Here is an 18,789-nt window from a genome sequence, read left to right on the forward strand (position 1 = left end):
ACACACACACACTCCAGACACACTCTACACACACACTGTTACTTTACTTGTATGATTGCCAAGTCTAGTTTTGCTTATTGCAGTTCCCTTTGTGCTGGTAAGACCTGCCACTGAACCGAGAGGGCTTCAGCTTCCCCGCTTTCACACGCTCGTCTTTCTCCAGCGCTCGGGTCCTTGCATTGCGTACGCCAGCGAGCTGCCCGATCGTCCTGAACAACTGAGAAGGTGCTTCACAGATTAGTTGACTCGCACACAGCGTCTTCAGTTGCAGTCGGGTGCTGCCGCTGTTGTTTTAACACAGCGCGTCTGATTGTGATTTTTATATTCAACTTCGATGCATTTCGGAATTGATTTTAAGCAGCGGATCAGAAGTGAAATGTGTTTGATTGATTGATTGATTTATTGGTTTATTTATTGGTTAATTGTTATTTTTTCCTGTTTACCAGCGCAGTGAAGAGGATGGGTCTGCAGTTCACGTTGTCCTTGGCAACGAAGCCTGTGATCTCGACTCCATTGTCTCTGCTATAACCTTTGCTTACTTTCTATTCAAGGTGAGTACTGCAGGACTGCAGACTCCTCTAATTGTGATTTTTATATTCAACTTCGATGCATTTCGGAATTGATTTTAAGCAGCGGATCAGAAGTGAAATGTGTTTGATTGATTGATTGATTTATTGGTTTATTTATTGGTTAATTGTTATTTTTTCCTGTTTACCAGCGCAGTGAAGAGGATGGGTCTGCAGTTCACGTTGTCCTTGGCAACGAAGCCTGTGATCTCACTCCATGGTCTCTGCTATAAGCTTACTTTCATTCAAGGTGTAAAGCACAGAGCAGGTCTGGTAAAGCACAGGGAAGCATTGTAAAGCACAGAGAGGTCTGGTAAAGCATAGGGAAGCATTGTAAAGCACAGAGAGGTCTGGTAAAGCATAGGGAAGCATTGTAAAGCACAGAGAGGTCTGGTAAAGCATAGGGAAGCATTGTAAAGCACAGAGAGGTCTGGTAAAGCATAGGGAAGCATTGTAAAGCACAGAGAGGTCTGGTAAAGCACAGGGAAGCATTGTAAAGCACAGAGAGGTCTGGTAAAGCATAGGGAAGCATTGTAAAGCACAGAGTGGTTCTGTGCGGTTCTGTGCAGTGAGCGTTCAATCATTTACCAGGAAGGAAGCAACCTGGACCGGCTGCCGGGTTCCTGAATGTGACAGGCAGCGCATATTTATTTATAAGGGCTAAAGAATAGGGTTATTTGGAAATAGGAGTTTTCACAAGGGAACTACGTACTGCAAGGCAATGGGTACAGCCTTCGCAGTGCCTTAGTGAAGCAGTAACAGCTCATGTACACAAGGCTTCATGGTTTCCCTCATGTTGTTTTTAAAATTCAGGACGTCAACCTCAAAGCAAATAACACAAGACAATGCCAGCTTTGAATTCGCCCGGAGTGGAGCAGCGAGGCGGGAGGGGGAGCAGGGAGAGAGGTGGCTCATTGTGAGATGTAACCTTAGGGTTGTCAGGAATCTGTGTGTGGGTAGTTAGGGCGCATTTCTGGGGCATGGTTAAAGCCATATAGTCATTATTTGTATATAGCGCCTTTCGTAGCGGACCACCATCACAAAGCGCTTTACAGAGGCGGGCTGTGAACTGCATATTATATGCAGACACACTTCCAATAGGACGTTGATTTAGCATCTCATCTGCAGGACGGAGCACAAGGAGGTGAAGTGACTTGCTCAGGGTCACACAGTGGCAGGGTTGGGATTTGAACTGGTGACCTTCTGGTTACAAACCCTGGACTTTAACCAGTGGACCGCACAGCCTCCTAAATGCAATTCAGATCGGACTTGTTGGTGTTGTGTTAGCCAGCTCCAGCCGCATAACCATGTGTTTTGACAGGGCCACCTGCTGGCCGCTAAACAAACTACACCTGCGCTGTCTTATTTTTCTGGAACGCGTTGCAGAAAAGTGCAAAATGCATCCGAAACGCAATCTGCCCTCCTTTTTTTTGTCTCCTGTTGTTCTTTTCTTCTAGACTTCTGCAAAGACTCCCGTGACGCTGATCCCGGTGCTGAATATCCCGCGCTCGGAGCTCCCCCTGCGGACCGAAGGCACGTTCTTCCTGCGGGAGAACAGCATCGCGGAGGAGAGCTTGGTGCTGCGTGACGAGGTGGATCTGCATGCCCTGCACAGGACCAGCCAGCTCCTTCTCACGCTGGTGGATCACAACGTCCTGCCAGGGTGGGCATGGAGGGAAATAATGTAGTATACCACAGAGCTTAACAAGGATGGGAGTGAGACTGGGATATTCAGACAGGTAGATAGATCAGGGATGGGAATGAGACTCCTATTGCAGAGCACTGTCGCCCATTCCGGGTTCTGCTACCAGCTTGATCAGCCACGGTGTGTATGGGTTACAAGCGCAGGCGTGTCTGATTTATTAAACTCCGAGTGAAACCTGGTGTGTGGCAAAATCCATGCCGTGTCGGTGTAAAGCAGTCCTGGAGAGCCTCAGGGTCTTCTGGTTTTCGTTCCACCCGAGTTCTCAGTTACTTCATGAAACCAATTTATTTTCATACTTGGTCAGCGCTAGCAGTTTTTTCCACAACTTCAGCCACTGATCATTTTAAAGATGCCCAGAAAACCTGCCATGTTGCTGCTGTCCAGGACCAGAGCCGGCCACCTCTGTTTATAATGGTTTGACTTTCCTGAGCGCGCTGCGTGTGTGTGTCTCTGCAGGGCTGACTCTGTCCTGGAGGGGGCGGTAGTGGAGGTGATCGATCACCGTCCCGTGGAGAGAGCGCCCTCTGCTGGCTGCGTGGTCACCTCCGAGCCCGTGGGCTCCTGTGCCACCCTGATCGCGGAGAGAATCGTCCGGAGCGCGCCACAGGTCCTGGATAAGCAAGTGGCGACTCTGCTATACGGTAAATACAATCTCTGCAGCGGCCGTACCTCCCGAGGAGCGGGGCTCCAGCGGGGAAAGAAAAGGGGGCTTCATACCAGTGCGTTCAAATCCCGGCTCAGCCACTTACTCCCTGTGTGTGACCCTGAGCAAGTCACTGAACCTCCTTGTGCTCTGTCCTTCGAAACTGGTGCTGTGTGTGTTTTTGGCTGCAGGTACAATTGTGCTGGACTGTGTGAACATGGCCCCTGAAGCAGGGAAGGTGACCCCCAAGGACAGGGAGCTGGTAGCCCTGCTGGAATCCAGATTCCCAAACCTGCCCCGGAGAGCCACGCTGTTTGAGTCCCTGCAGGGAGCAAAGTTCAACGTGGCAGGTACCACGCACACTCGCACACACCTGAATACATAAACACACACACCTCATCACACACATGCACATACATAATCACACACATGCATAATCAACCACACTCACACACACACACAATCAATCAATCAATCAATCTTTATTTTATATAGCGCCTTTCATAGCGGAGCACCATCACAAAGTGCTTTACAAGATGCAGGAACAAGAAGAAAATCCATAATACTTCAAATACAGAGAAATACATGATATACAGTAAAACACAATGCATAATACATTAAATACAGTGGAAAGTGCAGAATACATGATAGCAGCATAATACATGAAACAGTAGCAGCAACACAGCAGCTAATGCACACACACACACACACACAGACTCACACACACACACACAGACTCACGTGTGCTCTCCCCGCCGCTGTCCTTGTTGCAGGGCTGAGCACAGAGCAGGTGCTGCAGAAGGACATGAAGGCTGTGGGAGGAGATGATGTCACAGTGGCCATCAGCGGGGTCTACATGAGACTGGAGGTGAGGTGCTGAGGCTGCAATGCAAGGAGATCCCCACAAGGGGGAGCCAGAGTGAGCTTTGTCACACATCCCCTTGTGTCACTCTGTGTGCGTGCAGCTGTGACCGCAAGTTTTGCATCAGACTGCATGCTGTTGCAGACTCCAAAGTGACATGTTAAAAACGACAGAACTTTCTAATGCAGCGAGATCCTAAAGTCACCTAGAAATTCTGGATCGAGCCATATAATAAAAAAAGACCATGTGAACATAATTTAGATCTTTCATTTAACACGTGTGCTCAAAGAAACTGGAAACGTGGTACCACAAAATAAAAATAAAAAAAACTCTACCGGAAAGGAAGCCATAATAGTAGCACAGCAGGGTTTCATGGTAGATTTCGAAATGTCACATTTTTGTGGGTTTTCGTGCACCACTCAGGCCAGCCTGAAAACGATCTGTTGGGTTCAGAAGGAACGCGGTACAACCCAGCTCAGCTCAGACTGGCTGTCCGTCCGTTCTCGTGGAAACGGGAGATGGCCGATGGCCGCGGTTTTGATCGGACCGGGCTGGGCGGTGACGATTCTTTCCCTGTGTTTGTTTGTTTTTTTTTTCCCCCCAGGTGTTTTTCCAGAGGCCCGGTCTGCAGCAGGAGCTGTGCGAGTTCTGCCACAAGCATCGCCACGCAGCGCTGGTCGCCATGGCGATCTCCTTCCGCGACGGCAACGAGCCCTACCGACAGATTGCAGTGTACAGCTACAGCACCCGACTGAGGGAGCAGGTGAGCCTTTAGCTGGGGAAGCTACCGCTCTTCCAAGGAGGCTGTGTGCTCCAGTGGTTAAAGAAAACAGGGAGGTCCCTGGGTTGAAATCGCGGGTCACTTGCTGTGTGACCCCGAGCGAGTCACTGAACCTCCTTGTGCTGCGTCTTTGGGGTGAGACGTTGTTGTAAGTGACTCTGCAGCTGATGCATGGTTCACACACCCTAGTCTCTGTAAGTCGCCTTGATTAAAGGCATCTGCTAAATAATAATAATAATAATAATAATAATAATAATAATAATAATAATAATAATAATAAGATCGCTTCCCATGCTGGTGACAAGATTAATTAAAGAGCTGCTTTCTGAATCCACAGCTGTGTCAAGCTCTTGAAAACGCCCAGAATCCTCAGTTGAACCTCTCCCCAATCGCCAGCCCCTACCCCCACATCAAAGCCTATCACCAGGGCAACACCCAGGCCTCCCGGAAGAAGGTCCTGCCCGTCGTCAAGGAGTTCCTGAGAGAGCGGGAGAGAGCGGTGCCTGCTGGGACAGGCTGGGAGGAGCCGGAGGACCAGTTCGGTTCCTCCCGCCGCACCCCGCCTCTCGAAGAGGAGGCTCGCCACCACGGATACTCGGCTTCCAGGCGCAGACGCCAGGCAGCAGAGGATTCTGGGACGGAGGAGGACTGCCAGCTGCCGCCCACCCCAATGAACAGCCTGGTGGAAGGATGCCCGCTGGACAGCGGCCTTCCCAGACTGACCGCCGACGCCGTCTTGGAGAAATTCAGCCGCATGGCGAAAGAGGAGAACTGGGAGGAGCGGGATATGCCTGGCGGACAGTAGAGGACTCGCAGGGTTACAGCCCCCCCCTCCCCCATCCCCCCTCCAAAAATACCTCGTTTCCATGACCACCAATCCAGGGTTCTCCCTCCTTCCTCCCGGTCCCCCATAGATCGTCCCCCTGAGGCGAGTGAAAGGACTTTCTCTGCAATGCCAGTTTTTCGACGGCTGTTTTTTTCCGAGCATGCCTTGCGGCCAGCGTCCGGTTCTGCGGTTCTATCCCAGCATGCCTTGCGGCTAGGGCCAAGCGCATTTCTTTACAAAACCAAAAGGATGGACGACGCGGCTTTGCTTTTCTCTGGATCTTTCACTTAGTAAAAATAACAGCGGTACGAGAACGTTAAAGCAGGGAGAGACCAGCTCAGCCCCCTGTGAGGATTCCACATTCACGCCCACTCTGTCGCTTGACTGGTCAGTGTTTGCGACGTGCATCCACTCATCCACGCTTTGAACCCGGGTTCAGAGGTGCGTGGAAACGAGGTTCAGTGCGCAGGGATGACGAGCTCTCACACCTGCCAGGGGTAACGGTATTCTCTGTAAAGCCCTGTGAACTTTGTAGCAAGAGTGGACCCTTCGAAAACCCTTCAGAGTGGAAGCATAGCAGAGTCTAATAAAGCATAGCATGGGCAAGCACGGGCAAGCGTGGTACAGCACGCAGAGGTGCGGCGTGGTACAGCGAGTCAAGAAACGCACGGCAAGCGCTCCTGCCGTGAAACATCTCTGCGGGAAAGCCAGACAATACAGCTTTAACTTATTCTTTTATTTTGCAATATTACCAAAGAATTTCTAGGTTTTATTTAGATTTATATATATATATATATATATATATATATATATATATATATATATATATATATATATATATATTTGGCACAGTCATTTTTTAACTGTGTGCTTGTTTTAATTGAACTGTATTATCAGGATAACTTGCGTACTAATTTTGTTAAACCGCGAAATGAAGTCTGAGTGTAAAATCATCAAATTACATCAGTACAGCCTGTGATCAGATTTGCAAAGAGAAATGAATTTGGCTTTTCATGGGTTAACAATCCGTAATACTTCATAAGAATCACATCAAATAACAATGTAGTATTAGAATGAGTGTTATAATATAAACACAATGCATTACATATTGTACTGTAGTAATTGTGCTATTAATAATAATAATAATAATAATAATAATAATAATAATAATAATAATAATAATAATAATAATAATAATAATAACACAATTAATATTGTTAATAATAATTACAATTATTATTAGTAATAATAATAATTAATGGTACTACCGTGTTTAAATAATTAATCTTTTCATGCAATTAATTTTTTTCAAATGTGTATTAATAGGAATTTATTTATAATTATTTTCTATCGATTTTTTTTTTTCTAATCTGCGGACCAATGCAAGCTTTGTTTTTGAAGTTGATAAACCGTGTGTATAATAAAAGGGTTGTATTAAAAGGCATGTGCCTGTTCTGAGATCTCAACTATAGAATCAAATAAGCTTTTACGAAATCGTCCCACAGCGAAAGCCTGGCAGAGCGGTAAGCAGCTGATTACAGATACCTCTGGAATTGAACTGGAACTGATCAGCGATGTGATCATTCACAGCTTGAATTGCGCAGCTGTGCTGTGGGTCAATCTCAGTTGACTGTCGTTAGCGAAACGGCGTGATTCCGCTTGCATTGAAACTGCCGTTCGTTAGAAATCGCAGTTACAATATGAACTGCCCCCACCTCAAACTGGCATTTGAAGCGAAATCTTTGAAAGGGGTTTTGTGTATTTTTAAAAAGACAGGGCAGTCGTTTTCGAAAGCTAGATTCCAACACTGCTGTCTGTGGAGTTAACTGTTAATAGATCACCTATGCAAAACTGACTAATTATATGCAAATGCTTCAACCTGATTTGTTTAAATGAAAATAAAGAGAGAGAAATACAGTTCTGGTTAAAACAAAAAAAAAAAAAACGTTTGTGAAGTTGTTTATTTTTTTATTAATGAATATGTTGGGAATTGATTTTTGTCAAGAGGTTACTGAAAAGAGATGCGCTTTTCTCTTTAGCCACAAGGGGGCAGATTGTCTATGAACTGCAGCAGTTGTGACTTGTTTTGACTGGCAAAGTATGCAGGCTGTGCTGTACGGGGCTGTGCCTTTACCAGGGGAGACCCTCGGGGACCCCTGCGCTCCACTGACTGTGTGACTCCCCCCTGCACACCACGCGGCCTTGCCTTTACCAGGGGAGACCCTCAGGGACCCCTGCGTTCCCCTGACTGTGTGACTCCCCCCTGCACACCACACGGCCGTGCCTTTACCAGGGGAGACCCTCGGGGACCCCTGCGCTCCCCTGACTGTGTGACTCCCCCCTGCACACCACGCGGCCTTGCCTTTACCAGGGGAGACCCTCGGGGACCCCTGCGCTCCCCTGACTGTGTGACTCCCCCCTGCACACCACGCGGCCGTGCCTTTACCAGGGGAGACCCTCGGGGACCCCTGCGCTCCCCTGACTGTGTGACTCCCCCCTGCACACCACGCGGCCGTGCCTTTACCAGGGGAGACCCTCGAGGACCCCTGCGCTCCCCTGACTGTGTGACTCCCCCCTGCACACCACGCGGCCTTGCCTTTACCAGGGGAGACCCTCGGGGACCCCTGCGCTCCCCTGACTGTGTGACTCCCCCCTGCACACCACGCGGCTGTGCCTTTACCAGGGAAGACCCTCGAGGACCCCTACTCTACCTAGATGTTTGATACTAGTTTTGTAAGGTCAATCTAGAGCCAATAGGAGTTAATTAAAGATTATGCCGCTTTCTGTATAGGCGGCCTAATACTGAAAACAGGTAAGAATGAGGCGTTAGGACCCTGGGCACGCCCGGCTCTCCTGTTCTCTCTATAAAAACAGGACAGAGGGGGTATGTCTGTGAGCAGCAGAGGAGCAGATCCAGGTGTTGACAAACCAGTCCGGGGAGAGTGAAGTCATCACACAGGAGGAAGAGACACTCAGCCAGAGACACAGCGAGGAAGAGACTTAGGATAAAAAAACAAGCCAGCCAGTTCTGAACGACCCGTCGCCGAAATGGGGACATACTCTGAGACGAAGAGTGCAAACCTGTGAGTAGGAAAGACAAAATTCCTGCCTGGAGAGCCCGCATGTGTTCACACGCAGTGCCGGTGGTAGAGTGTTAAGACGGGTTCTGTGGAACTAGGGTGTGTGTGTGTGTGTGTGTGTGTGTGTGTGTGTGTGTGTGTGTGTGTGTGTGTGTGTGTGTGAGAGAGAGAGAGAGAGAGAGAGAGAGAGAGAGAGAGAGAGAGGGAAGAGAGATGGGAAGTGAAATAGACTTGCATTGTGGTTTGTTTATTGTGTGTTAGTGTTAGGTTCTCTCAGACTGAAAATAACAGGCAGTTGGTTAATCATGTGTCTGCCTGTCTGTCTCTTCACATCATGTTTTAACACAGTAGCTGTTTAGAAAGATCCAGCGTGCTTTCCTGGATTCTTAACCTTGTGCAGTCGTGTTGGGTAGCTGTGGGGTCCATTCTCATAGGCTAATTTCTACCTGTTTTAAGAGAATAATAATAATAATAATAATAATAATAATAATAATAATAATAATAATAATAATAATAATAATAATATTTTAAGACGGAACGATAAAGTTTAGCAGAAACCCGCTCATCCAGTCTATGTGATTTAAAGGCCATCCAAACGTTGTTTTCTTTATTCATTTTAAACCTCCCTTGAGTGGAATGGGGCTCCAGGGCTGGGATTGATTGGCCGCGCACCCCAGGTGTGGTGTCTGCTACGTCGTGCTCAGTGCTTGAACCTCACTGGGGAGTGCCCTGAACAGTGGCGGGGTCGCTATCACTGAGTTCACGCTATCACTGATGGCCCTGGCAACCGAGGCTCTATTCAAAGTTTTTGTCGTTGAACAGCCGGGACCCAAAGTAACAAGACCAGAAGGAACCGGTCTCAGCTGGAGAAAAAGATTCCCATTGTAGACTTGAATGTGAGAGTAAGATTCTCTTAAGGTATTAACTTATTATTGAAGAGTTATTATTATTATTATATTATTATATTATTATATATTATCGTCAGACTTTTTTTTTTTTTATTCAAGCGACTTACAGAGAATTATAAACACAATATAAAAGTATATGCATTACAGGCAATGCAAATGCAAAAACGAACACAAATATACAATTTATATCTACAAAAAATGACGCTGAATCGGGCTCTTGAGACTGCAGGATCACCCTGTTCAAGCAGTTTAGTAAGACAGGCGGTGTCCTTGTTTCATTTCACACCGAGATCGATGCAGCCCCTTCGCCAGGTGCCTCGATCCTGCCTTCATCAGCCACGTTGCAAGCGTGCTGTGCGAGACAAATTACTTTTTAATTAAGCCCATTGCCGGCATCTCAGTTAATAAAAAAAAAAAAAATCAAAAGTAAATAATAAAGCATTTGAATCGCCTTCAGCGTGATGCGCTCTAATTAAACTTTTTAGCTCGCTTTAAAGTGCGGGGCGTTGGTTGAGCGCCCTCTGCTGGGCGACCAACCAGCAGCAACGCAGCTCCGTTCACAGCACCTGAATCGTCTTGCGCACCTCCGTCAGAGGGTAACCTTACACCTTCCCTAATCTGAAAGCAAGGTGCAAACAGCCGGAAGGCAATACTGTCTTCATAGCAAATGTAAGTAGCTCACAACGTCACTAATTTTTATTATTTTTTTTTAATATAGTTTGGTTTGTGTTTTATTCCCTGTCTCTTTTATAAATAGCGCTTGCCTTTATTATTATAATTATGCAACACCTTGCATTGTACCCTGCCGTGTGAGGTATGCATGTCCTACAAGTAACAGAGATATGTAAACACGGGCAAGCCGGCGCAGGGCGGTTGCCATGGTAGTTTGGCTGGGCAGGCGGATCAAACACGAGCCCTCACACACCTTGCTTCCCAGGTAAGGCGGTGACGTCATCGACCCAGGTGAGCCCCCGATTGGCGGCTGCTCGTTCCTGGGTCTTTTTCTCCAACTCTGAAGAAATTCCGTGGTCGACAAAAGTTGAGAGTGACGGGTTCGTGCTTTTATTATTATTATTATTATTATTATTATTATTATTATTATTATTATTATTATTATTATTTCTAAACACGTTTTGCAATTGTACAAAAGTACAAACCTGTAGCTAGTGCGCGGGGCAAGTTGACAGCACAGGAATTGATTATAGAAAAAAATTACATTACAGATAAATACACTTCTCCAAAACAAAACAAAACAACAACAACAAAAAAAAAAAAACAACATTCTTTTGAGATTAAAACACCCAAGTTCTGTAAACATTGGGAATTTTGCCGAGCCAAGAAATCGTTTTTTTTGTTTGTTTGGTTTTTTTTTTTTTTGTGATTTACTGCGGATTTCGTTTCGCTTGTAATGTGACTGCCATGCGAGTACTTGCCATGCACTCTTATTTATTCCCACGTGTATCGAATCATACGCGGGCTTCAAATGTACTCTTTTTTTTTTTTTTTTTAAAAGGTTTTTTTTTTTTTCCTGTATCCATCTTAACGCGATCGCCGTCGCCACGTTGCGCTGCATATTGAGAAGTGATAAAGATGACAGGTTGCTTTTGCGTAAAGATGGCGCATTTAATACAGCCTCAGTTTCCAGCACTGGTTTATAAACTGACCACGTTTTCTTGAAAATTGTAGAGCGAAGTTAACTCTCCTGTTCTGTTCAGAATTTAAGTGCATCTGTTATGTTTTGGGTCGTATCGACCCGATGCAATTTCAAACTAATTTAAAACAGCCTTAAATTGATTAACTGTTTTTATTTGCAAAAGACTTCTCTGCTCTTTTAGTCCAGGAGCTGTGATCAAACTTCTTTGACTGCCAGCCTGGGAGCTCCTCATTCTGCAGTGTCTTTACCAGGGAGACGCTGTTGCAAAACTGACAGAGAAAATTAGCCTCTGCCTTGTAGATACATATTGTTTGCTTTTGTTTATAAATATCTCCAGACAGGTGCAGCCATTTCCAGAGATAACAATGCAAATATAATAATAATAATAAAATAACAAATTGAAGAAGTTTGCTTTATTCCTGCACACAAATCTACACAGATAAACGCCACGGGTCACAGTGACCCGAAACATCTTATTTGTACACATGACGTGTTCTAAAAAACAAAACAAAACAAAAAAACATCTCAAAGGTTCTGTTTTCTGTGTATAAAATCATGACCCCAACTTTGGAAAAGTCATCAAATACATTAGGGTGTAAATAAGACTCCTGTTGCACAGCAGTGTGATCCAGTCCTGGTTTTACTGTGCGTTTAATAATCAGACACACCTGAGCTTGTTAGCTAGACACACTGGGGCTGATCAAGCTGCTAGTGAAACCTGGACTGGGTGACGTTGCTGTGCATCAGGAGCTCTGAACACGTCTGTTATAATTAAGAAGGTCTGTTGCTCAGGTCTCTGTGTCCAGTAACAGGCTGAACAGAAGCACAGGTTCATGTTATAGATCACTGTCAGGCAGGCTGTGGATTCCTCTGACCCTGTGCTGTGATCCCCTCTTTGGCAGTGACATGTCCGGGTTCGAGAACCTTCACATCACGGATATGGAGCTCAAGGAAGAATGGCAGGATGAGGAATTTCCCAGGTCAGATTATTATTATTATTATTATTATTATTATTATTATTATTATTATTAATTAGTCATTCAGCAGACGCTTTTATCCAGAGAGACTCGCAGAGACCAGGGGGGTGAACTCTGCATCGTCAACAACTGCTGCTGCTGCTGCAGAGTCTCTTCCAATAGGACCTCGTTTGTTTTGCGTCTCGTCCGAAGGACGGAGCACAAGGAGGTGAAGTGACTCGCTCAGGGTCCCACACCCTAGTCTCGTATCTTGTGAAGCGGCTTTGTGATGGTGGTCCACTATGAAAGGCGCTATATATTATATAATTTAGACTTTTTATTTCATGCACATCAATCAAAGCAATTACAAAATTATGTTGCAGTAATAAATTATTTCATGTTAGATTTCGAAATGTCACATTTTTTCATTATTGTCAGTTTTGTGTTAAATATATGGAAAAGTACAAAGCAGAGCTTTTATTCAGCTTTTGAAGCTGTGTGTGTTGTGTGTGTGTGTGTGTGTGTGTGTGTGTGTGTGTGTGTGTGAGTGAAAACTTCGACACATTGGGAAAAAGAAAGAAAGGGTGTGTGTGTTGTGTGTGTGTGTGTGTGTGTGTGTGTGTGTGTGTGTGTGTGTGTGTGTGTGTGTGTGTGTGTGTGTGTGTGTGTGTGTGTGTGTGTGTGTGCGTGTGTGTGTGTGTGTGTGTGTATATAGATAGATAGATAGATAGATAGATAGCCAGATAGAGACACGTACACACACAAAGGAGCTTTTGAAGCCCTGATGAAATTCCTGCCTATCTGGTTTCCAATAAGACCAGGTGTAGCCGATTCCCTGCCTGCGGAACGTTTAGCAAAAAGCACGGGCTCCCCCTGGTGTTGCGTTTCCGATACTGCGCTTGTCTTATCCCTCTGGTTTTGATTCTCCACAAAGGCAACTTCCCGAGGAAACGGAGAGCCAAGGGTGTGATCCCCCGGAGAGCCCCACTGAAGAAGAGGAAAGACCAGGTAACCGAGCTAATTTACACCCAGGCTTCCTCGTGGTCCAGCACTGTCGAATTTCAGAAACACTGTTGCAGAACACACCATGAAGCCAACCAAGGCAGAATATTCCAGAACGTCTTATTTTGACACGTGTGTCGCCTCTCTTGCTCATCACACTAACCAATGACAAAAAAAGTAAATATTTACAGTCTCAACTGTTTTTTAAATGACACTGTGAGTGATTTATATCAAGTTAATACGTATTGTTGATCCTGTCTTATGAGAAATCATTATGTGTCATACTCTCTCCGTCTCTTGCTCTCTCCCTCTCTGTCTGTGTCTCTCTCTCGCTCTCTCTCTCTCTCTCTCTCTCCCTCTCTCTCTCTCTCTCTCTCTCTCTCTCTCTCTCTCGGTGTTTGCAGTTCCCCCTAGCACCCTGGCTCTCTCTGGGAAGAGGCTCATGAAGAAGAGGCTGGTGGCTCCCTGCCTCAGCCTCACTCTGGACCGCAGTGACTCCATTGTCTCGGACGACTTCCTCTCTGCCGGCCTGTCCCCCGACGAAGACTTCGACATCGACATCGACGACCTGGAGACCCCATCCGACAATGAGTCCTTCACCGTCCCAGAGGGAACGCACGAGCTGGAGTGGGAGGGTGAGGCGAGCGCCAGGAAACCCCCCCCTCCGTTTGCAGTCGACTCGTTTTGCTTCATAGAGTTCAGTGAAAGCTGCTGAATAATGTGACGCTCGCATATTGAGTTACACACCGCCCCTTTGAAGCGTAATGTTCCCCGTATACTTAGCCATAACCTGACACATCGAAAAGTGTGCCATTTCGAAATCTAACATGAAACGCTGAGCTGCTGTTACAGCTTCCTTGCAGTAGACTTTTGTGATTTAGTAGTTTCTTCGACCGCGTGATATTAAACTAAAATATCTCTAAATCGTGTTCCTATAGTTTTTTCTCAACCCTAAAATTTTAGGTGATGATCACCCTTTGACCCTAGCTGTAGTTGGTGGTGGTGGTGATGATGATGATGACGAAGGTCATGCGAGTAAGCCATCGCCCCGTTGTTCTCAGATGAGTTGCCTAGGAGGCAGCGACCGCAGGAGGGCAGCGGGACGGCGCTGAGGGAGAGGGAGCGTTCGGAGGAGAGCCAGCCCATGGACGAGGAGGACAGCCAAGGCAGGAAGTGGAGGCTGTTCCGCATGGGGGAGCAGGAGTACCGGGTCAACATGAGCGTGCTGGAGCCCTACCTCAGAGTGCTGTCACACGGGGGTGAGCCTGCACACACACACGCACACACACACGCACACACACACGCACACACACACACGCACACACACACCGCACTGGAGCCCTACCTCAGAGTGCTGTCACACGGGGGTGAGCCTGCACGCTCACACACACACACACACACATCGCATTGGAGTCCTACCTCAGAGTGCTGTCACACGGGGGTGAGCCTGCACGCACGCACGCACACACACACACACACACACACACGCACACACACACACACACACACACCGCACTGGAGCCCTACCTCAGAGTGCTGTCACACGGGGGTGAGCCTGCACGCACACACACACACGCACACACACACACACACACGCACACACACACACACACCACGCACACACACACACACACCGCATTGGAGCCCTACCTCAGAGTGCTGTCACACGGGGGTGAGCCTGCACGCACACACGCACGCACACACACACACACACACACACACACACACACCCCGCACTGGAGCCCTACCTCAGAGTGCTGTCACACGGGGGTGAGCCTGCACGCACACACACACACGCACACACACACACACACACACACACACACACACACCGCACGCACGCACACACACGCACGCACACACTCACACACACACACCCCGCACTGGAGCCCTACCTCAGAGTGCTGTCACACGGGGGTGAGACTGCACGCACGCACGCACGCACGCACGCACTGTGGGAACGCCCTCCGGGTTACTGACATGCGCCTCGGCCTCTCTCGTCTTCCTGACCCGCTGCGTCGCTCTTGTTTTCAGGTTACTACGGAGACGGTCTGAACGCCATCATCGTGTTCTCTTCGTGTTACCTTCCGGAGAACCGCATCGAGAACTACGAGTACATCATGGATAACCTGTTCAGGTAAGAGACCAGCGCGGTTCGACAGTCGAGAACAGACGAGACGTGGGGCAGCTTTACAGATAGAGCAGGGCTGTCCGTAACCCCTGGGGGGCACAATTGTTCTCGGTTATTTGAAGTCCCCATGTGTTGTTACAGCTGTTTATGTAAAGTGTGTGCTGTTTCAATTGTTATTTTTAACATTTTGACCACTTTATTAAAAAAACTTTTAAATTGCGTTCCGCTGCCTCCAAGATGGCTTCCCATGTACCCGCACGGCCCTCTCAGAACTACATTTCCCATCATCCTCCTGCCCGCTGGTATCACATGTCCCCCGCATTGGACCTCTCAGAACTACATTCCCCATCGTTACTTGTTACTTGTTCATTTGTATTGCTACCTGATATTGCGTATGGCAGGGCTTCTCAAACCCGGTCCTGGGGACCCCCTGCGGCTGCTGGTTCTCATTCCAACCGAGCTCTCAATTACTGAACCAGACCCTTCACTGAACCGATAATTTGCTTAATTGGACCTTTTTACTTGTTTTCAGCTCTTAAACAGTTGCAGTTCAAGTTATCAAATGTTACAGCTAACTTTAAGCTGGGACGAAAACCAGCAGCCGCTGGGGGTCCCCAGGACGGAGTTTGAGAAGCGCTGGCGAATGCCTTTCTGTTTTAACCGACACGCAAAGCGCTTGGAGACGCTGTGGTGTGGAGAAGAGCTGCAGGGAGTAAAATAATTTCCGATGGGATTGTATGTTTGCAGGTATGTGATCGGGACCCTGGATCTGATGGTCTCGGAAAACTACATTCTGGTTTACCTGAACGGAATGACCCCTCGCAACAAAATCCCCAGCATCGGCTGGCTGCGACAGTGCTACTTGACCATCGACAGGAGGTCAGCGCTCTGGGGCTGTGCACTGCTGCCTGGGCTCTGGGTGAACATATCTGCCCCAAAGTGTTTGCATCACCCTGTAGAATGAACTCACTCAGCTTCATAGAGTCCCGTGAAAGCTGCTGAATAATGTTCCCTTGTTAACATATTGAATTGCACCCCCTCTATATAGAATGAACTCCCTCAGCTTCATAGAGTCCAGTGAAAGCTGCTGAATAATGTTCCCTTGTTAACATATTGAATTGCACCCCCTCTATATAGAATGAACTCCCTCAGCTTCATAGAGTCCAGTGAAAGCTGCTGAATAATGTTCCCTTGTTCTCATATTGAATTGCACCCCCTCTATATAGAATGAACTCCCTCAGCTTCATAGAGTCCAGTGAAAGCTGCTGAATAAGTTAACATATTGAATTGCACCCCCTCTATATAGAATGAACTCCCTCAGCTTCATAGAGTCCAGTGAAAGCTGCTGAATAATGTTCCCTTGTTCTCATATTGAATTGCACCCCCTCTATATAGAATGAACTCCCTCAGCTTCATAGAGTCCAGTGAAAGCTGCTGAATAATGTTCCCTTGTTCTCATATTGAATTGCACCCCCTCTATATAGAATGAACTCCCTCAGCTTCATAGAGTCCAGTGAAAGCTGCTGAATAATGTTCCCTTGTTAACATATTGAATTCCACACCCAGTGCTTTGTATAGTTTTCCCCATATACAACTCGAAATCTATATAATACTGTAATGGTTTCCTTCCAGTAGACTTTTTCATTTTTGTAGTTTATTTGATGACAGGATGTTAAATAAAAGATCTAAATTATGTTCCTATATGCGTCTCAATCCTAAAATTCTAGGTGATGCAAAATTTGGGGCACAGCTGCAGAGTGAAACGAAAAGTCAGTCACTTCAAATTAAATATTCTGTCTCCTTTTAATGCATTCTGAATGATGTTATGGATTTGAATCTATTATTATTATTATTATTATTATTATTATTGCAATTACTCATTTTAAGATAAATAATGGCTAACTCTGCATTAGTTTTGCTGGCAACAGACGTGGGGTCTTGTACAATTACAGCAGAATGATTTGATAAAATTGCAAATGCAGTTTACAATGCTATTTTCTTCCATTTGCAATTCTCCTGCCTGGGGTCTGTAGAAGCAGCTGGCAACCTGTCTGCCGGAGATCCTCCGGATAAACGCTGTGTTTTCACGCTGCTTCCCTGTTTTTATTCGTCCAGGTTGCGGAAAAACCTGAAAGCGTTCCTGGTGGTCCACCCGTCCTGGTACATGAAAGCCTTGACGACCATCATTCGACCTTTCATCAGGTAAGAGGCGTTTTAAACAGCCCCCCCACCCCCACCCCCCCAGTGGCACTGTCACGATACCCCAATGTCATGATATAGCTATTGCAATATCCAAGTCGCAATATGCAATTACAAAACTACTTTTTTTCCCAGCTGTTTAAAAAAAATAATAATAATTTCGTTCATGAAAAGGGTTCAACTGAATCGATTTTTTTTTTTTTTTTTTTTTTTTGGTTCTCTTCCCCTCCCGCAGCTCCAAATTCAGTCGGAAGATGCGTTTCCTGAAAAGCCTGCGGGAATTGTCCGAGCTGATCTCAATGGAGCACGTGGTCCTCCCCGAATGCATCTTGCAGTACGTACCTCGTGCCCCGCTGAACAGTCTCTGCCTCTGGGATCTTAAGGGCAAACGCGCTGCTAACGGCTGATATGTTAAGCAGCGTATTCCTTCATGAAAGATTATGCACAGGGTTGGGAATGAGACTCCCGTTGCATAGACGTTGTGATCCGTTCCTGGATTTTCTTAGGTTTTCAGTAAGACACGCCTGGTTTGTTGTCGCTACACAGTGGGGACAATCAAGCTGGTGGCAGTAAAACCTGGAATGGATTAAATCTGTCCTGCAGTGGGAGTCTCAATGTACTTCCATCCCTGTTGCATCAGCCTGTCTTCGTCGTCCATGCCAGGGGTCTCATTCAATAGATTACTGACTTCTGTTTTAATTAATTAATTCATTCATTCATTTATTTTTTGTGTTCTGCAGGCTTGACAAGAAAATCAACAGTTCTTAGAAGCAGCAGAAGTATTTTTGTATCCTGTGAGATGTCAACATACTGTACAGAGAGAGATGTACAGGGTGATATGAGAGGGTGTGTTGATGTGGGAAATGTACTTTCTAATCACCCTTTAGTGGGACAGCAATTCACAATGCATTCTGGTATTTGGAGTCCTGCTTCACTTAAAGGGTACATCAGGGTCTCTTTCTGTTTGTGTTTCATGTTCCCATGCGTTGCTACAGCTGTTTATGTAAAGCGTGTGTGTTGTTTTAATTATTATTTTTCACATTTTGACCACTTTTACAAACTTTTAAATGGCATTCCCTGCCTGGAGATGGCTTCCCGTGTACCTGCGTGGACCTCTCAGAACTACATTTCCCATCATCCTCCTGCTCGCTTTGGTAAATCCATCTGTTGCATATGCGAGCAGGAGGAGGATGATGGGAAATGTAGTTCCGAGAGGTCCATGCGGGAACACTGGAAGCCATCTCAAGGCAGGGAATGCAATTTAAAAGTTTATAAAAGTGGTCAAAATGTCAGATCAAATGAAAAGGTCCTTATGTGCCCTTTAATGAAAGGAGGACGACAGTTTAAAAAGCTGTAGCGCCGGGCAGTGGAAAATGAGGCAGTCTCAAGACAAACGTTTTGTAAAGCAGATCCAGACAGACCAGCCCCTGCTGTGTTTCTTATTATTATAACTGGTGGTGTCGCATGCTTTTAAAA

General features: G+C 46.4%; 2 protein-coding genes across 3 annotated transcripts in view; both read left to right on the forward strand.

Moving 5' to 3' along the window:
- The window catches only part of prune (prune exopolyphosphatase), a 9,105-nt gene extending 2,924 nt beyond the window's left edge, over window positions 1-6,181 (forward strand). The window contains exons 2-8 of the mRNA XM_041243022.1: window positions 447-551; window positions 2,024-2,229; window positions 2,728-2,912; window positions 3,106-3,264; window positions 3,688-3,782; window positions 4,381-4,539; window positions 4,895-6,181. Coding sequence (XP_041098956.1) covers window positions 447-551; window positions 2,024-2,229; window positions 2,728-2,912; window positions 3,106-3,264; window positions 3,688-3,782; window positions 4,381-4,539; window positions 4,895-5,362 — 1,377 coding nt within the window. The 3' untranslated portion in view covers window positions 5,363-6,181. The remainder of the gene's footprint in view (window positions 1-446; window positions 552-2,023; window positions 2,230-2,727; window positions 2,913-3,105; window positions 3,265-3,687; window positions 3,783-4,380; window positions 4,540-4,894) is intronic.
- Window positions 6,182-8,271: 2,090 nt separating this feature from the next.
- On the forward strand, window positions 8,272-18,255 carry bnipl (BCL2 interacting protein like). 2 transcript variants are annotated; one of them, XM_041243024.1, is made up of 10 exons: window positions 8,272-8,466; window positions 11,928-12,005; window positions 12,916-12,989; window positions 13,388-13,618; window positions 14,045-14,242; window positions 15,018-15,120; window positions 15,862-15,993; window positions 17,230-17,316; window positions 17,549-17,647; window positions 18,054-18,255. In XM_041243024.1, the coding sequence occupies exons 1-10, from the start codon at window positions 8,432-8,434 to the stop codon at window positions 18,079-18,081; spliced, it is 1,065 nt and encodes a 354-aa protein (XP_041098958.1). In that variant the 5' UTR covers window positions 8,272-8,431; the 3' UTR covers window positions 18,082-18,255. The 2 variants fall into 2 exon arrangements, with proteins under 2 accessions (XP_041098958.1, XP_041098959.1); XM_041243025.1 differs by lacking the exon at window positions 8,272-8,466 and adding an exon at window positions 10,310-10,423.
- Window positions 18,256-18,789: the final 534 nt, after the last annotated feature.

The sequence above is a fragment of the Polyodon spathula genome, unplaced genomic scaffold (genome assembly GCF_017654505.1).
Source record: "Polyodon spathula isolate WHYD16114869_AA unplaced genomic scaffold, ASM1765450v1 scaffolds_1550, whole genome shotgun sequence".
Taxonomy (NCBI): domain Eukaryota; kingdom Metazoa; phylum Chordata; class Actinopteri; order Acipenseriformes; family Polyodontidae; genus Polyodon; species Polyodon spathula.

Coding starts and splice junctions, on each gene's coding strand:
- bnipl (XM_041243024.1), top strand. CDS start 8,432: ATGGGGACATACTCTGAGACGAAGAGTGCAAACCT. Junction 13,619..14,044: donor GCACGAGCTGGAGTGGGAGG/GTGAGGCGAGCG, acceptor CGTTGTTCTCAG/ATGAGTTGCCTAGGAGGCAG. Junction 17,648..18,053: donor CTCCCCGAATGCATCTTGCA/GTACGTACCTCG, acceptor TGTGTTCTGCAG/GCTTGACAAGAAAATCAACA.